The sequence below is a fragment of the Meriones unguiculatus genome, chromosome 11, assembly GCF_030254825.1.
Source record: "Meriones unguiculatus strain TT.TT164.6M chromosome 11, Bangor_MerUng_6.1, whole genome shotgun sequence".
In the NCBI taxonomy this organism is placed as follows: Eukaryota; Metazoa; Chordata; class Mammalia; order Rodentia; family Muridae; genus Meriones; species Meriones unguiculatus.
This window is the reverse complement of record NC_083359.1, coordinates 87,316,768-87,333,025: the sequence shown is the minus strand read 5'-3', so window position 1 is coordinate 87,333,025 and position 16,258 is coordinate 87,316,768. Positions and strand designations below refer to the sequence as shown.

Sequence of the window (16,258 nt, the reverse complement as noted above, 5' to 3'; positions counted from 1 at the left end):
TTCTTCTTCTTAGCAGTTGAGGAAAGCGAAGCAGAAAGAAGCGACTAGGCTTAGAGAACTACTCTAACATTCATGTCTGCAATGCACTGTTCCATAAAGGTACCTGTACCTGTTCTCAGAGTAAGCATTCTTAGCAATTAAGCCCCTAAAGGTGGGTCCCTTAACAATAGTGCAAGCATAGGACTGTGGTTTCAAAGTAAGAACTCAAGGGGCTGGAGAGATGAGATGGCTCAGCAATTCAGAGTACTCGTTGCTCTTGCAAAGGACCTGTGTTCAGTTCCCAGCATTCACATGGTGGTTCAGAACCATCTGTAACTCCAGTCCCAGGAGATCCAGTGCTCTCATCAAACCTCCATGGACACATAGTGTACATACACACATTGTGCCGGTTGGTTTTTGTCGACTAGACATAAACTTAAGACCTATCTGGGAAGAAGGAAAGGCAATTGAGGAATTGCCTTCTTCAGACTGACGTATAGGCAACTCTGTGAGCCCTTTTCTTGATTACTGATTTATTGATGATTAATTGATTGGAGAGGGTCTAGCCTGCTGGGTGGTGTCATTCCTGGCAGGCAGTCCTGAGTTGTGTAAGAAAGTGGGCTGAGCAAGCTATGGGAACAAGCCAGTAAACGGCACTCCTTCCTGACCTCTGCTTCAGTTTCTACCTCCAGGTTCCGTTCCTGCAGTGAGTTCTACACCAACTTGCCTTCATGATAGACCACAGCTTCCAAGCTGAAATAGACCCTCTCCTCCCCAAGTTGCTTTTGGTCATGGTGTTTTCTCATGGCAATAGAGAGCAAACTAAGACAGATGTGCAAACAGTCATACACATAAAAAAAAATCTTTATGAAAAAAATTTTTTAAAGATTCAAATGGGTCACTGAGAAGCCTCTTCCTATATTGGAACTCTCAAAAACCTAAAACTTGGCATTGCTTTTTTCTTACTTGAGAACATATATTCATTTTTGAAAGAAGTTGAGGTGCCGACAATGACCCCAGACCCCTTGTCTGTCTTCCTGACAATGTTTTCACTTTTGGAAACTGCCAGGAAAGTTAAAAATAAAATTAAATTCAAGCTACCACTCCTGCTTTTAAAGGATTAAATTTACACATCAAAAGAGACGTCTGTTAAAACGACAACAAAGAAATCCTAACCTCCTCTCTCAATATTTGAATAATCTCTATCCAGTGATGAATCCCTCTTTGCTCCTGTCAGCTACAAGGACATTCAAAAGGTGTGTCAGCTATGCTGTGTGCTAAAAGCGCAGCCCTTCTATGTCAAGGCATTTGTGTTTACACACACATCATGTGCTTGCATACACAAGCAGAAGCAGTAAGTTTAAAATGTCCTTACAAAGCTTCCCTCGGGGCTGTGGTGAGGAGGACCAGAGTTTGATACCCACCCCATCATCTGCTTGCCCAGCCTAGTTTAAGCAAGAATCCCCCTCTGTCAGTTTAGCACCCTTGATATCTGATCAGCCCGGCCTTCTCTCAACAAGAATCCTGTTCGGTGGGTTTAGCAAGAATCCCTCAACCTCTGATAATTCCTCTTAGTAATTCTCCAGGCCCAGACATCCACACCCTTCCTCTCCTTGGCTATAAATCACCAGGTCCCTGGTTGAACTCAATCTTAGTGTTTCAAGAAGTAACAAGTGTTTTTGTTTGTTTGTCCATTGTTCTGTTTTTAATCAGAAATCAAACCGTAAGAATATTCTTCTGGAATAAGGAAGCTTTTCGAGGTCCCTTGGAACACTGCTGCTATATTCTTCACAGAGCTGCAGGCAAAGAACTCCACAGCTACTTCGTCCAGGGGGTTACACGCTTGGGAGGTAAAGAGCAATACTACAAAAATCTTCAAGTTGGCTTCGCTGGTAGGCTGGGAACAGCGTTTGGGACCTAACAGGAACGCTGAGCCCGGCCCCCCCTCCGCCTGAGCTGGGCCGGAGCATTTCTGAACGCCCGAGCGAAGGGGTCGCCGGCGTCGCGCCGAGCAAACGCCCACCTCGGCGGCCACAGGCGAGGGGACTCCCGAGCCCCGCAGCGCGGCCCTCAGCGCCGACGTCAGCGGAAGCGGCGTCGAGGCCTGCTGACGTCACGGGTCCAGGCCCGCCCCCTAACACCTCTGGCTCCGCCCTCTCCTCCCCTCCCACCACGTGTCCCCGCTCCCTCCCGCGGGGCCGCGCTGGGGCGGCGGGAGCGGCGGACGCGATGGCGCGCTGAATGCCGGGCCACAGCCCTCGCCGCCCGCTCGGCCGGGGTGAGTGCGCGCGGGCCGCGGGGCCGCCCGGGGCGGCTCGTCCTCCGGGCCGGCGGGGGAGGCCGGGCCGCGGCGGGGCGGGGACCGCAGATGGCAGCTGTCGCGGCGGCCGCCTTTGTTGCAGACCGGCCGGGGAGGTGGGCGGCGCGGGATGTCGCCGCCCCGCAGGTGTGCTGGGGACCCGAACGGAGGGGCGGGGGCGGCGAGAGAAGGTTGGGCAAGCTGGCTGGAGCGAGCAGGGGCGGCGGCGGGCACCTTCGCGCCGGCCCCTCCCACCTCCCGCCCCGCAGCCGGGCACAGGCCGCGGCCAAGTTCAGGCCCGGGCTCCTGGGAGCTCACGCGCGTTCCTACCTCCCCAGGCCGCCCCCCGCCCCCCGGAAACATTGAGGAAGCTGTCTCCGAACTCCGCCAAGATCTTTGCTTTGGAAGTCCCGGGAAATGGGACCCGCGAGATGCACACTCACCACACACCCAGAAATTGCCAGCAGGCTTCTAGGGGGAAGCTCTTTGTACCAGTCTGAGGAGGCTTCGAATAGAGAGAATTTGCGACCCGGAGGCGAGGAGTCCTGCCAGGTCCGGGTTGGCCTCCGACACCCAGGCACACCCATCTCAGTATCACCGACTTGGCTTTGGGAGGTCGTTTAGGGCAGAAAGACTTTAAGTTTCCGAACTGGCTTGTGGACAGCGCCTATGAATCTGGAAAATTCAGGTGATAAGTATTTGGGGCTAACTATTCAAATGTGGTATCTAGGCTCAGACACTTTGAACGGGTAGCAAATCAGCACCACTCTGCTCTGGCCCTGATTCCCTGTGAGTGGTATTCTCAATGGGAAACTTCTGCCTGTCACTGCACTGTTTTACACCTCTTCCTGGAATGCTCACCCCCTGTTCTCAGTTCTGCCCTTCTGCACAGACGGTCTCTGAAAACTAGTCTGGTCTCCGTATCACAGAAAGCTTTTCAAATGTTTGAAGCTAGCCAGATATATTCTCTGCCCACGGCCCCTCTAATAATAATGAGATAAGCCACCTTCCCTGAATCCCTCCCTTCTAGCTGAAAGCAGACAATGCTTTGAACTTAACCGGTTGGTGTATACCCAGCCGCGAGCCAAAAGTTCACACTGACACCTGGTTTGTCTACCAAATCTTGCGTGCAGAGATGGAGTCCCCAGCATACCCTCTAAATTTGACCCTGAAAGAAGAGCAAAAAGAAGAGATTCAGATCCGGGAATTGGAGGATGACCCCATACATATGCAGAAAGTACAGATCAGCTCAGAAGGCGCATGGGTAAGTAAGAAAGGGTGGGATGTGGCTGGCCTTGCTCTCGGTCTCCTCCCAGGGCAGACATGGGGAGTAAAAATAGCCCAGTCTCATGTGTTTGCATTCCTCAGAAAGCAGCCTTGTGGCTCCAAAAGGCAGGGCAAATAATTGAGGTGGTGATGGAGACAGGGCCTCTAGCAGCAAGGCTGAGACCTTGTCTTCTTGTCACCGAATCACCCATTTTCCTGTGCCTGGCTTAACATTATCATCATCATCATACATATTGTAGGCGCCAGATACGTATAAGACTTGGGTCATTAAACTAACATGAGGAGAATTTAGGCATAACAGTTGGCACCCAGAGCTATTTGTCACCTAGGTGTAAATGGAAATGCTTGCTAAGCTGTAAGGAATACCCAAGTATAAGTGGAACAATATTTAATACATTTATTCACAATAGTTACTGGGGTCATGGAAATGGAGTGTGACTAACAAATTGATGTTGCTTAGGTTTTTATTGTCTATAAACATCAATATCATCAGTACATGATATCCTTTGTGCCCTATGAGAGGGGATGCTCTTCATCATAGAACACCGAGCTGCGGGCAATGAACTAGAAAGACGCTTATTCCAGATTATCTAGTCCACCCCTCTTACCAAAGGGAACCTCAGGTACCAAAAGGTTGTATGCTTTCCTGTGGAAAGCCCTGTGTATACTGACTTACCAAGCTGCAGCCATTTCTATAGCGCATCTTTCTGTGTTACATCTCACTATAGGCCAACAGTGCATTGTCAGGCTCCTGGCTCACTGGTCCGAAGTTGTGCAGCCTTTTACCCTTCACGTTCTTTGTCCACCGTGTCCTCCCAGTTGTGACTCAGACAGGGGTCCGTCCTGTCTAGCTTGTGGAAGACCACAAAGCAGTAGAAACCGTGGATTCTGAGGCTAAAATGGACAGCCCAGTATATCTAAATGGGCTGGAGAAGTGTGGCAATGAGGCACAGTAAAAGTAACATCTGATTGTGTTGAGCAAATGAGAAAAAAAGGGGTGAAGAGCATGCCTTGCCCAGGAAAGAAAGAAAGGAGTAGAGCAGCTGGAAGAGGAAGCCTGGCAGCTTGAGGGGTGGGAATGGGATTCTGCCATTTGTAACCTCTGGGAAGTCTGCTGTGAGTCTTCAGTTACTGCATAGTGTTAAGACAAGATCTCTGCCTTCATGCAGTCCTCAGTCTCCTGGGGGACTCGTGACTCTCAAGACAGACTTCTTTCAAGCCTAACAGGTCAGCTCAGGATTCTCTCACAGGCAGAAGCGGGGACGTCTCATTCAGGCCTGTTGCCAGGCCTGTTGTGTCCTGAGCCATGGACAGCTTTGTGTTCCACCCCTCCCCTTCCCCCCGGAACCTTTAGCAGTATATGGAGACAGTTTTAGTTGTTACCCAAGGTAGAGGTTGGGGTGTGAGGTCCTAATAGCATCTTCAACTTCAGCCAAGACTCTCCCTATACATCTGTAATGCAAGTGAAGGCACCTGCATGTATAACAAAGAATTGAGTAGTCCGAAATGTCAATAGCATATGGTTGAGACACAGATAGTACATTAAATTAGGAGGAGGAAAAAAAATAGAATCTGCATTTTAAATGTATATTTTGACAATAATTAGGATGGTTAATATGGACTACTCACATACAAGCTGTGTTCTATACTAGAATTGGAGTAGAAATACAGTTTCAAATAGAAAGAAAAAATAAACTTTGAACTGAGCCTTGTGATGAGTGGGATGCGCAAAGGGAAGGGAGAGAGTTTATTCTCCAGATGAGAACAGCATGATCAGAGGCACGGGAGAGGGAAGCTGTGGGTGAAGCTAAAAGCCCCTGGAAGTCCGAGACAGGCAGTGGGAAAAGGTAGGCCAGGGAACGCTGTGTGCTCTCTTGGGTAGTTAGAGCTGGCCTCAGTAACTCTGAGGAATGAGTCTTAAACCATATACCATGGCAAGACCTACATGGCCCATTGAGTCAACACTGTACGACGTCAGCCAAGCTACTTAGCCACTGTTTCCTTAACCATAAAAGTTCAACAGCAATTCCCATATCCATGGCTTATTTAAATAGGTCAGAGATCATGTTTATATGAATGGAAATGCCCTAAACAATACCTGACCTAGCAGAGGCTCCATTGGTATAGTGGTTCCAACTCCTCTTGGATGTCTACTGTCTAGTAAAGCCGTGCAGTTGTAAGCACTTTGCAAAGGGTTGTGCTTGGCGGTAAGTAAGTATTAGAAAGCCAGCTTCCAGGAGAACAAGATCATGCACATGAGCTCAAGAACACCTCTCTGATGAGTACCTAATCATGTGAGAGAGGAAGGACAGGAATTGCAGGTTCTTACCTGCAAAGCCAAGGAACAGTGACGCTTGAACTACACACTACCTGGCTTCTCAGTTTTTCCTAGAGCCAGCCCTGTTTACCTTCTATTGTTTGACCAAATGAAAGGCTCCTGTGGAGCAAAAAAAGGCCTGTATAACAGGACCCAAAGTCTTGCCCCATCTTTACATGGCTCAGAAATACTTCTAAATCTCTGTACTGTTCCTTGGGTGCTTACTGTGGACTTGTGTGAAGATCCTCTAGCCATGGGATAATTAGGAGAGATGAATCCCCCAGCAGCTCTGGACAGGCCATCACTTATCCAGGTCTAGAATGTGTTACCTGCTCTGCAGGGATTGCTATAACTAGGCCTGCATTCTTCTATCAGCAAGTGGAAGGGTCCTATAAATAGTTCTGTCCTAGATCTGGAACGTGTAAGGGCCCAAGAGAGAGCTGTTTAAAATCTCAGGTGTTAGGAACAGCAGGCTGGAAAACCTCGGCGCTGTCTGGCTTCCAGGTTGAGGAAGAAGTCTGAGAGAAGCCTAGGGACCACAGCATTTTCACCTCCTACTGTTGCAGACGTAAAGAGTTTTTGTCCATTCTTACTCCGGAGAGTTGCCTTGTTTTTTTGACAGATGAAACTTTAATTCTCTGAAACTGTTCCAAGAATGACAAGAGAAGAGAAATCCAGAGTAATAGATTTGCCTCAGTCACTTGTTTCAGTAATGCACGGTACGTGCCCACCAGCTATAGCAGCAGTTCTCAACCTGTGGGTCATAATCCCTTTTGAGTCAAATGACCCTTTCACAGAGTCACATTTCAGATACCCTACCTATCAGATATTTACATTACAACTCATAGCAGTGTCAAAATTATAGTTGTGAAGTAGCTTGAAATAATTTTATGGTTGGGGGTCCCACAGGAGAGACTGTGTTAAGGGGTCACAGCATTAGAAAGGTTGAGAACCACTGAGCTAGAGGAGGCATCCTGGACTTAGGGAAACGTAAGCATAGGCTATTTTTAGCAAAGTCGGATTTACATGACGAGCAGAGAAGGGAAATGAGATGCACAGTGCAATGAGGCACCAGGGTGCTAAGCACAGGGCAGTGTGGCGCTGTGTAGGTGTGCTCACAGCCCGGGAAGTAAGGTAGTCTGGGCTAGGTCTCGAAGATAGGTGGGTGTAAAAGACAGGCCCTCGAGGGCCAAGGGGAATGGTGGGCAGAGGTGAAGAGGCATCGGGTGAGCAGCTAGTACAGCTGTGACCAGACAGAAGATGCCCAGGGAAAAAGCTATGTCCTCTCCAGTGAGCCTTGGACTCACAGTGCTGGGTCCATGTTTCAACCTTGCCACTTATTGGCTGTCTTTGCCCAGAAATAAGAGTCCTCTGAGCCCATTCCCCAACCCTCGCTAAACTGGAGTACCTTTGCTTTCTGTGAGATCATTGAGGGAAATCAGGCAGCAGTAGTAGCCTTTGCCAATGAGTGTTCCCTAAATAGAAGTGGTATGGCGGTGGCAGTGTAGTAAGTAGGCCCAGTTGATAAGGAAGAAAGGCCAGGTGTATGAGTGATTCACAGCTTAACTGTTGAAGAGGCTGCAGGCCATGTATATACTGACTTTCCTAAGCTAAGGGGAGAGAATATGATCACCGAGGCCCACGGTACAGCTTTGAAGAGTTTGAAGGAGAGAATGCAAAGTGGACAGTCTGAAACAAGTTCACTGACTAGGAGCTTTGGAGTAGGATTTTTAATGACCACAAAAGAAAATACAGTAAGAAAAAAAGCAAATCAGTTGGTAAAACAAGACATGTTGGTGGCTATCTTTAGCTAGGAAGGTACTCCCTCCTTTTGCTACCCAGAAAAAGAGGAAAGCTGGAAGAATGGGGTGGGAAGTGGGGAGCTTACTCTGGACCTAAAAGCCCACCATTTTGCTGGGATCTCATTTCATAAGTGGAGCTCAAACTGGCCCATCTCTGCTACTTGTGCTCCTACGTATTGGAAGGGCCGAGTTAGGGGCCTTCTCTGGCTGGCTCCCCTCAGAACAGCTTTGGCCCTGAGTCAACAGTTGGAAGGGTTGGCTCACTTACAAGAAATCTGTGTGACCCACAAAATGCCATAGAAAGCAGTAATTCTATTCAGTTTGAGATACAGCCCCATCCTTTGGGCTGAGGGTCTCTGGCCAGTTGATAGGAGAGGTGTAGGTTAGGATGGACATCTTTGTGGGGACACTTATGTCGGGTGTGGATGGCTTCTTGGCTTTGGAGTCCCAGGAGAACTGAGCAGATTACACACAGTACCTGAGATGATGTCCAGGGTCCCCCAGCCTGATGGTGGCAGCTGTTGTGGTGGGACATAGGAGGGCTCTTGTCCCCAAGAGCAATAATAATGTAGACACACCTTTTGCCTGAGTGAAAGCCCTGACCTGACCTGTAAGAATGGAGGCTGCACAATCCCATTGTATGTAAGGATCTGTGTGTGTGTGCATACCAGTCATTGAGAAAGTACTGTTCATGTTCCAGGTTCCAGCCCTATTTAATGAGGTGGCCATCTATTTTTCTGATGAGGAGTGGGAAGTTCTGACGGAGCAACAAAAAGCCCTCTACCGGGAAGTCATGAGGATGAACTATGAGACTGTCCTGTCCCTGGGTAATGCTTGGTTATCCTTTGCCTCTGGGTTGCTTTGGACCCTAAGACCATCAGAACTCTCATCTTGTTCCAGTCTCCTCATCTGAGTGGGACGCCCCTCCCGTTCCTGTGCCAGCTGAACTCCCTGATTTTGCTTTGGACGGGACTTACAGATTATGTCCTTCTAGTTGGAAACTGATGTTACCTCTTAAAATAGTTCTCATTTGGCCCAAGTATTCCCAATCCTAAAAAAGAAAAGAATGTAGCCTTCAGAATGTCAGCACGGATCTAGGCCTGTGTTTTGTTGATCCTTGGGAAGGAAAACTTTGTCCTGTCAGCCTCAGACACTTGGGGATATACTCCCTGAGAGTATTCTCCCCAAACATACACTAACATTATCCCTCTTCTCAGAGTGGAACCATTTAGAAGGAAGACTTTCCCAGTTGGGTTCCAAAATGTTGATTGTTTTGATGGCTGGATCCACTCACCTCCCTGCTAGTGGCTGTATTTTGCTGTTGCTAGTACCAGCTCCCATTGACAGGGATTCAGAAATCCCCAGACAGACTTTGCCTTCAATCCCTGTGTCTTTAAGTATCACCAAGCTCTGTTTCCATCTTCTGCCATAGGGGTGGGGGTGGGGGGTATACAGAGTGAAGCTGGTCCTGAGTACTAGGAAGTATTAACTTTGCCATTGTGCGAGGCCAGTAATATACAGCTGTTTCCCTACTTTATTTCCTATGAACAGAATTCCCATTCCCTAAGCCAGACATGATCAGTCGGTTGGAAAGGGAAGAGGAGTTTCCTAAATCTGATGAGTGGCGGCTCCAGGGAGTAACCATTGCAGGTACTGAGTAAACTAGTTCAGCATCTACCCAAGAGAAACTGGGTTTTTGGTTTCCATGTGCCTTCTATAAGGTATTTAGGAGTGAGGCTCAACGATTGTGTATAGGCTTTGGGATGTAAAGATCACCCTTTCTAGTATTGCATGGACTGAGGCAACCCCTTTCTCCTGGGCCGCCATCTTATTATTGGTTGTGAGTTTACACCTTGATGTGTAAGCCGGTGTGTGCATGAAGCAGACTGAGGCTGTTACAGCATTTGGTCCATACCTGAATGGGCATGGCCACTTTGACGGCATGCCATATTCCTCCTCAGATTAAGGCATAATGAGAAGGACAAAGCACATTTGTAAATGTATTTACTGTTGGCTTCCTGTTCCTTTCTGGGTAGAAAGGCAGTAACAGCGACAGTACATATTTGAGTAGTTATTTCTAAGAAGTACCTAATTTAGCAAAAGAAATGGTTGGGAAAATACACTTAATCCCAATACTTGTGAGATAGAGGCAGGAAGAGCTGAAGTTCAAGGTCATTCTTGGCCAGCCTGAGCTATATGAGACTCTCTCAAAAAAAGAAAAAAGTATGTGTGTATGTGCACAGCCACACCACATACTTAAGCTTACATATGTGAGTATACCATAGCTTTGAGATTGCCAAAATATATTTGCTTTTCTCTGTAGTTGGGTTTAAAGTGCTGTATTTTACTGATTCTACATCTTTTCCTTTTCACTTTACATTGCAATTGAGAATGCCTCTTAAAATGAGTGGTATTCCATAGCTTTTTTCTTTTCTTTTAATGGCACATAGTAGTGTGTTTTATAGCTGATGGCCTTTATGTTTGGGAGATGCAGGAATCTCCCTAAACCATGCTTCCTGTGACCACCTTCCAAATGGAAATTTTGACAAAACAGTTTCATCTTTGCTGTGCAGGAACAAGGTGTCTGCTTTATACAAAGGCTTACTTTTGCTGACAAAAGTTTTGTTGTAGTTTTGGTTTGGTTTTTGTTTGGTTGGCTGGGGTTTTTTGGGGAGGGTTGTTAGTTTGTCTTTTGGTTCAAGGGCTATGACTCAGCCATGGTATATCCAGATTTCTGTGATATTAGGTAGTAGCATGGATACATTTGTCTCCCCATCCACATGAACACTGCGTGAAGCTGGGGGCGGAGGCAGATGCAGCCTAAGGCCATGCACATCCTAAGCAAGCTCTAGCCCCAGCTGGCCTTTACTTTTATATTTCGAGACAGGATTTTACTAAGTTGCCCAGTGCAGCAGCATTGAACTTATTATTCTCCTGCCTCTGCCTCCCAGATAGCTGGGTTTACAGGTCTGTCACCAGGCCTTCCTGCAAACACTCCTTTCATCTGAACCTGGCCCCAGTATTATGTGCTTCAGACTTAGGACTTATATTCAGTTCCGACTAAAAGTCCTCTTGTCACTTCCATGGCTTGGCAACCTTCTATCTATTCATAGCATCTATGGCCTCTTCTACACACAGTATGTGAAAATTAGATTTGGTAATTTGTGTTAATGGGATATAGATAAGGACTTAGACTGTTATTTGTTAAACTTTTGGTTCACTTTTGATGAACTCCAGATTAAAATTTATGACCTCCCCCAAATCTATGAATAAACTGTTTATATCCTGGCATTTTTGCCCCTCCTTATTTGTCTTCTAGAAAATGAAGAACCTGACTTTAGGACTCCAGATTGGGCAAGCGCAGTGAATGCCACCTCCCATTTTCCTCAACCTCAGCACCTCAACAGCTTTTACCTGCATCTGCCTCGGGATATCACTGAACTGCCTGAGTGGAGTGAGGGGTACCCTTTCTACATGGCCATGGGATTCCCAGGGTATGACCTCTCGGCCGACGACTTAGCTAGCAAGTTTCAGTTCAGTCGGGGCATGCGTCGCAGTTATGATGCAGGGTTCAAGCTGATGGTGGTGGAGTACGCCGAGAGCACCAACAACTGTCAGGCTGCCAAGCAGTTTGGGGTGTTGGAAAAAAATGTTCGAGACTGGCGCAAAGTGAAACCACAGCTCCAAAATGCCCATGCCATGCGGCGGGCATTCCGAGGCCCCAAGAACGGAAGGTTTGCCCTGGTAGACCAGCGTGTGGCTGAGTATGTCAGATACATGCAGGCCAAAGGGGACCCCATCACCAGGGAGGCCATGCAGTTGAAAGCTCTTGAAATCGCCCAGGAGATGAACATTCCAGAGAAAGGGTTCAAGGCAAGTCTGGGCTGGTGTCGAAGAATGATGAGAAGGTATGACCTGTCTCTGAGGCACAAAGTGCCAGTCCCTCAGCACCTGGCCGAGGACCTGACTGAGAAGCTGGTCACCTACCAGCAGAGCGTGCTGGCTCTGCGCCGGACACATGACTATGAAGTAGCACAGATGGGCAATGCAGACGAGACACCCATCTGCTTAGAGGTGCCCTCGAGAGTGGCTGTCGACAACCAGGGGGAAAAGCCCATCTTGGTCAAGACGCCAGGCAGGGAGAAACTGAGGATCACAGCCATGCTAGGTGTCTTGGCTGATGGGAGGAAGTTACCCCCTTACATCATTTTAAGGGGGACATACATTCCGCCTGGGAAGTTCCCCAGTGGCATGGAAATCCGCTGCCACCGCTACGGGTGGATGACTGAGGACTTGATGCAAGACTGGTTGGAAGTTGTGTGGAGACGGAGAACTGGAGCCGTGCCCAAACAGCGAGGGATGCTGATCTTGAATGGCTTCCGGTGCCACGCCACTGACTCTGTGAAGAGTTCCATGGAGAGTATGAACACAGACATGGTGATCATCCCAGGGGGCCTGACCTCCCAGCTACAGGTTCTGGATGTGGTGGTCTATAAGCCACTGAATGACAGTGTCCGGGCCCAGTATTCCAATTGGCTTCTGGCTGGGAACCTGGCACTGAGCCCCACTGGGAATGCCAAGAAGCCACCCCTGGGCCTCTTCCTGGAGTGGGTCATGGTTGCATGGAACAGCATCTCAAGTGAATCAATTGTGCAGGGGTTCAGAAAGTGCCACATCTCCAGCAACTTAGAGGAGGAAGGCGACGTCCTATGGGAAATTGAGAGCCAGTTGCCCAGAGAACCACCAAAAGAATGTGATCCTGCAAGTGTGGCTGAGGGCAACTGAGAAGACTCAGGTAACTGGTCAGGAATAGCTCCTCTACCACCACTGACACCCCTGGTCATGTCTAGCACTTACCTTTTTTCTGGGTGTTAGTTTTCCCTTTTCAAGTTCTCTTTAAATAAGCCTGCCATGCCACAGTGTAGACAGGTCATCAGCACTTTCCCTCTCGTCAGAAACAGATCTGTATTTTGTCCTATGGCCTGAATCCAGGAGTGCTCATGTAATCAATGGGTAAGATGGGCAAGGAGCAGTCTGAACCCTTCACATGAGAGCAGCTCCACTGCAGAAAGTTACTTGGCCCAAAGAGCATAGTCCGACATTGTTTGGTTCCCAGGAAGGCTGTCTAAAAAGATGACTTTCTTCTGACGTGCAGTCTGTCTGCTTGCATTACTTACATAGTTGCACTGCCTTTTGCTGATGTGCAGGACCATGACTCAGGAGAGAATGGAGTATGCCTTTAGTACAGTGACCTCTAGGCCCCAGGCGTGTACTAGGGAGAGCATTATAATTTTCATGCTCACCAGGGAGATGGTGATATGTATTGTTTGCTTTCATCTAGGGAATGCTGAGAGTTTCTAAACATCTTAGTCCATGGAACCTCAGCTGGGGTGAGCCATTACAGTCAATTCCTGTTGTCAGCAGATATCTGAAGGAAGGTGTTTTTGAATTGAATCTTTGAAGGGCTGCAAAGCTGGCTCAGCAGTTAAGAGCATACTGTGCTTGCACAGGACCAGAGTCTGACTCCCAGCACCTAGGTCCTGCAGCTCATGACCACTTGCACCCCCATTTTGGGGGTCCAATGAGCTCTTTAGACTCCAGTGCACCCACAATCACATGCCCTTTTCACACACAGAAGCACATTATTTATGTCATTAAAAATAAATCCTGGGTTAGAGAGATGGCTCAGCAGTTTAAAGAGTGCTTACCGTTGGTTCTTGCAGAGGACTGGAGTTCATTTCCCAGTGCCTATACAACAGCTCGTAACCAGCTGTAACTCCAGTTCCAGGGGATCTAATGCCCTCTTCTGACCTCAGCCAGCTCCTACATGCATATGATTCACATAGACCCCTGCACACTCACACATACACAGAAAAAGGACTCTGCCTCAGAAATAGTACTGTAGTGAGGAAAGTGTGAGGGCCTAAGGTCAAGTGGGGGTGGTGTGCAGAAGAGGAACAACTTTGGAAGAAAACGGGTTGGGAGCCTAGCAGAGCCCACCCTAGCAAAATCCCATATCCCCTGTACACACACCTTGAGCAAGCAGGAGGGCCTGAGTAAGGGACACAGGGAAAGCACAGGCAACTTACACCATTCTCATTTTCCTTCAGTCCACCTGCATACTTCGAAAAGTGGCCATCTCTAACGAGAAGACTAAAACTAACTTAATGTACCTTTACTTGATTTAAAAATAAGTCTACTGTTACATTTTACTTCTGCCCCCCCACCTCCACCATGCAAGGACAAGGCTAACAGAAATCTCCACCCCTCTGTGCTGTGTAAGCACAGACTCCTTAGTGGCATATACCTTCTTCTTGCTCTCATATCTCATATCGTACTCTAAACACTGAGCCCTAGACTTAGGGTAGAATAAGCACTTAAAACTGAAAATGCTGTCTTCCCTCGCCCCTACTCTTTCTAAAGCCCCGTGCATTCAGGCTCCTTTTCTGTTGACCACTCTGCTGCCCCAGTTGGATATCTGACTGAGTTGCAGTTGTTTTGTCTTTTTTCTTACTTTCTCCCTCTCTGTTAGAAAACATTTTCAAGTTTCTAAGCAACTTGCCACTCCAGGAACCCAGTCAAAAACTATCAGAAAAGGAAAGTGCAGAAAACCGTGCTAAGCCCTGCTGTTCACACCTCACAACAGCATGCGTTTCTATTCCTCCAGATGCTACTCCACAGCTGCTGGGGGAGTGATGGAAACAGACAGGATTCACAGCACAGTGGAGAGTTCAGAAGATACAGGCATTAAACCACCTACTGTTGTGGAATAGGATACTATTTTTGTTAAAAGACATCCAGAAATCCAAGCTAATTCATACATAGGCTCTCATTGTTTTCCAACAAATGGAACTGAAACAGTTGGAAGAAAAACTTTTAAGAAGATGGCTGCAGAGGGACCAGAAAGGTCAGTGGGTCTCTCTAGGTCTGGACAGCAGCATGAGCACCCATCAAGACAGTCCTTCCCACCCCATCCTGTCAGGTGTCAGCCAAGCATAGGACCCTTAGGTTCAGTGACAGGATTAGAAAAGAAACTTTATGCCCATTTCTTCTTTCAGAGCTGGCTCCATCTGCCCATTATGGAAGCCTGTAAACACAAGTGAACAAGGGTATCTTCTGGAGAAGAGAACACCTGTCTAACACCAAGATGCACTATCACCACAGCTCTCGTGGTGTCCTTTCTGTGGAGAAGAAACCTCAAGTATATACATATATATATATATATAACATATATATATATATATATATATATACGCCTTCGCAGATGCTTCAGTAGAAGTGTTTCTATACAGGTCACAACAACAGGAAAGCTTTTGTAGAAACACGTCATTCATGCACTCCTGTCTCCTCACGGAGGGAATGAGATATTGATAACAGCAAAGTGGAGATGCTGTCTTGGTGCAGAAGATGGCACTTTCTAGGTAAACTAGGTTAGTATGGAAGATGAAGAGTTTGACATAAATAACGCTGTTACACTGACTTCCCAAGTGGTAGGCAGCTAGCCCTTCTAGGGTCTTATTTAATGACCCGACTTTCCCTGTTGTCCTCTTTAATGAGGCAGTCCTTGGTGCACAAGCCTTTGCTTTTCAAGCTGCCTGCAGAAGTCTAAATCCTCTGCCATGTACAGAGAACAAGGCCCACTGACTCATACTTGGTCCCTTTTCTTTAATATTTTTGTCAAAAGGGCAGTGGGAGGATTGGGCCTTAAGCCACAGCTGCTTTCAGACTTCAGCCTATAAGAACAGGTGTGAGTCACTGACTTTTTCCATAATAGTCATGTGCATTCCTGTGTAAGTCGACTATTAGGAAAAACATTCCTTCAAAGCTATCTGTGCTACAAAAATTCTCCCAGAACCTCATAGGCAAAGCCATTGCTAGATCTGTCATTCCAAATAGTGTGGCCAGCAGGTTGCTGTGGCCACCCTTCCTCCACTCAGCTCACGTGGATGCTATACTCTGTTCTCAACATCTTCCCCAGTTTCTACTCAGGTACTCATTCTCCTGTCTGTCGTCACTTTTTTCATGTTTTAACCAGTCATTAAACCTGCCCAGCTTGAGTTCTGAACACATGACAGTGACGTCTAAGATCTGAACGAACTGATTTCCCATTAGCTCTGTTGGTACCGTCTTGTCATCCCTAAATGCCATCTAAACTCTTCTCTCCATCAGGTTTGGGCTTTTGTTTTGTTTCCTAACTTACACTGTCCTCTTCCCGACTTTAGTATTTCTCTTGCTTGAGAGCTTAAAAGACGTTTGGCTTTTCACACATAAGCCAATTATCTTAATGAAGAGTAGAGAATGGGTCTGATTCCTTTCTCATCTCATACCGTTACTCATCAGGTTACATAGCACTGGAACTTTTCTAGAGTGATGGTTCTGCTGTCAGGGTCTTCTGGCATTCTTCCGCTGATTCAAATGATCTATGCCTAACAGCCCCAGTACAACTGTGGAGCAGACTAGCCGTTTCCTGAGAATTACCATAGCACACTATGACTGGTACTCCCTACTAGATAGAAACTGATCCCAGTAATAAACTTTGGTAATAAAGACAATAGGCTCTGGTGTTTTTATTTA

General features: G+C 47.4%; 1 protein-coding gene across 8 annotated transcripts; it reads left to right on the top strand.

Annotated features, from left to right (window-relative positions):
- The first annotated feature begins 2,121 nt into the window (after nt 1-2,121).
- Pogk (pogo transposable element derived with KRAB domain) lies at nt 2,122-16,236 on the top strand. Of its 8 annotated transcripts, none has more exons than XM_021656273.2 (6): nt 2,122-2,257; nt 2,617-2,966; nt 3,412-3,542; nt 8,385-8,511; nt 9,236-9,334; nt 11,004-16,236. In XM_021656273.2, exons 2-6 carry the CDS (start codon nt 2,948-2,950, stop codon nt 12,467-12,469), a joined length of 1,842 nt encoding a protein of 613 aa, XP_021511948.1. In that variant the 5' UTR covers nt 2,122-2,257; nt 2,617-2,947; the 3' UTR covers nt 12,470-16,236. The 8 variants fall into 8 exon arrangements, 7 of the variants coding, with proteins under 7 accessions (XP_021511948.1, XP_060220607.1, XP_060220605.1 ...); XR_009584632.1 differs by lacking the exon at nt 2,617-2,966 and having other exon boundaries at nt 2,151-2,257; nt 11,004-14,591; nt 14,743-16,236; XM_060364622.1 differs by lacking the exon at nt 2,617-2,966 and having other exon boundaries at nt 2,151-2,257; nt 11,004-12,479; nt 14,743-16,236.
- The last annotated feature ends 22 nt before the right edge of the window (nt 16,237-16,258 follow it).

What these genes read in the sequence shown, in the direction of transcription:
- Pogk (XM_060364622.1), top strand. Translation starts at nt 2,221, where the DNA reads ATGCCGGGCCACAGCCCTCGCCGCCCGCTCGGCCGGG. An exon ending in TCGCCGCCCGCTCGGCCGGG is followed by an intron (nt 2,258 to 3,411) that starts GTGAGTGCGCGC and finishes TCTTGCGTGCAG; the next exon opens with AGATGGAGTCCCCAGCATAC. An exon ending in TGAGACTGTCCTGTCCCTGG is followed by an intron (nt 8,512 to 9,235) that starts GTAATGCTTGGT and finishes TCCTATGAACAG; the next exon opens with AATTCCCATTCCCTAAGCCA.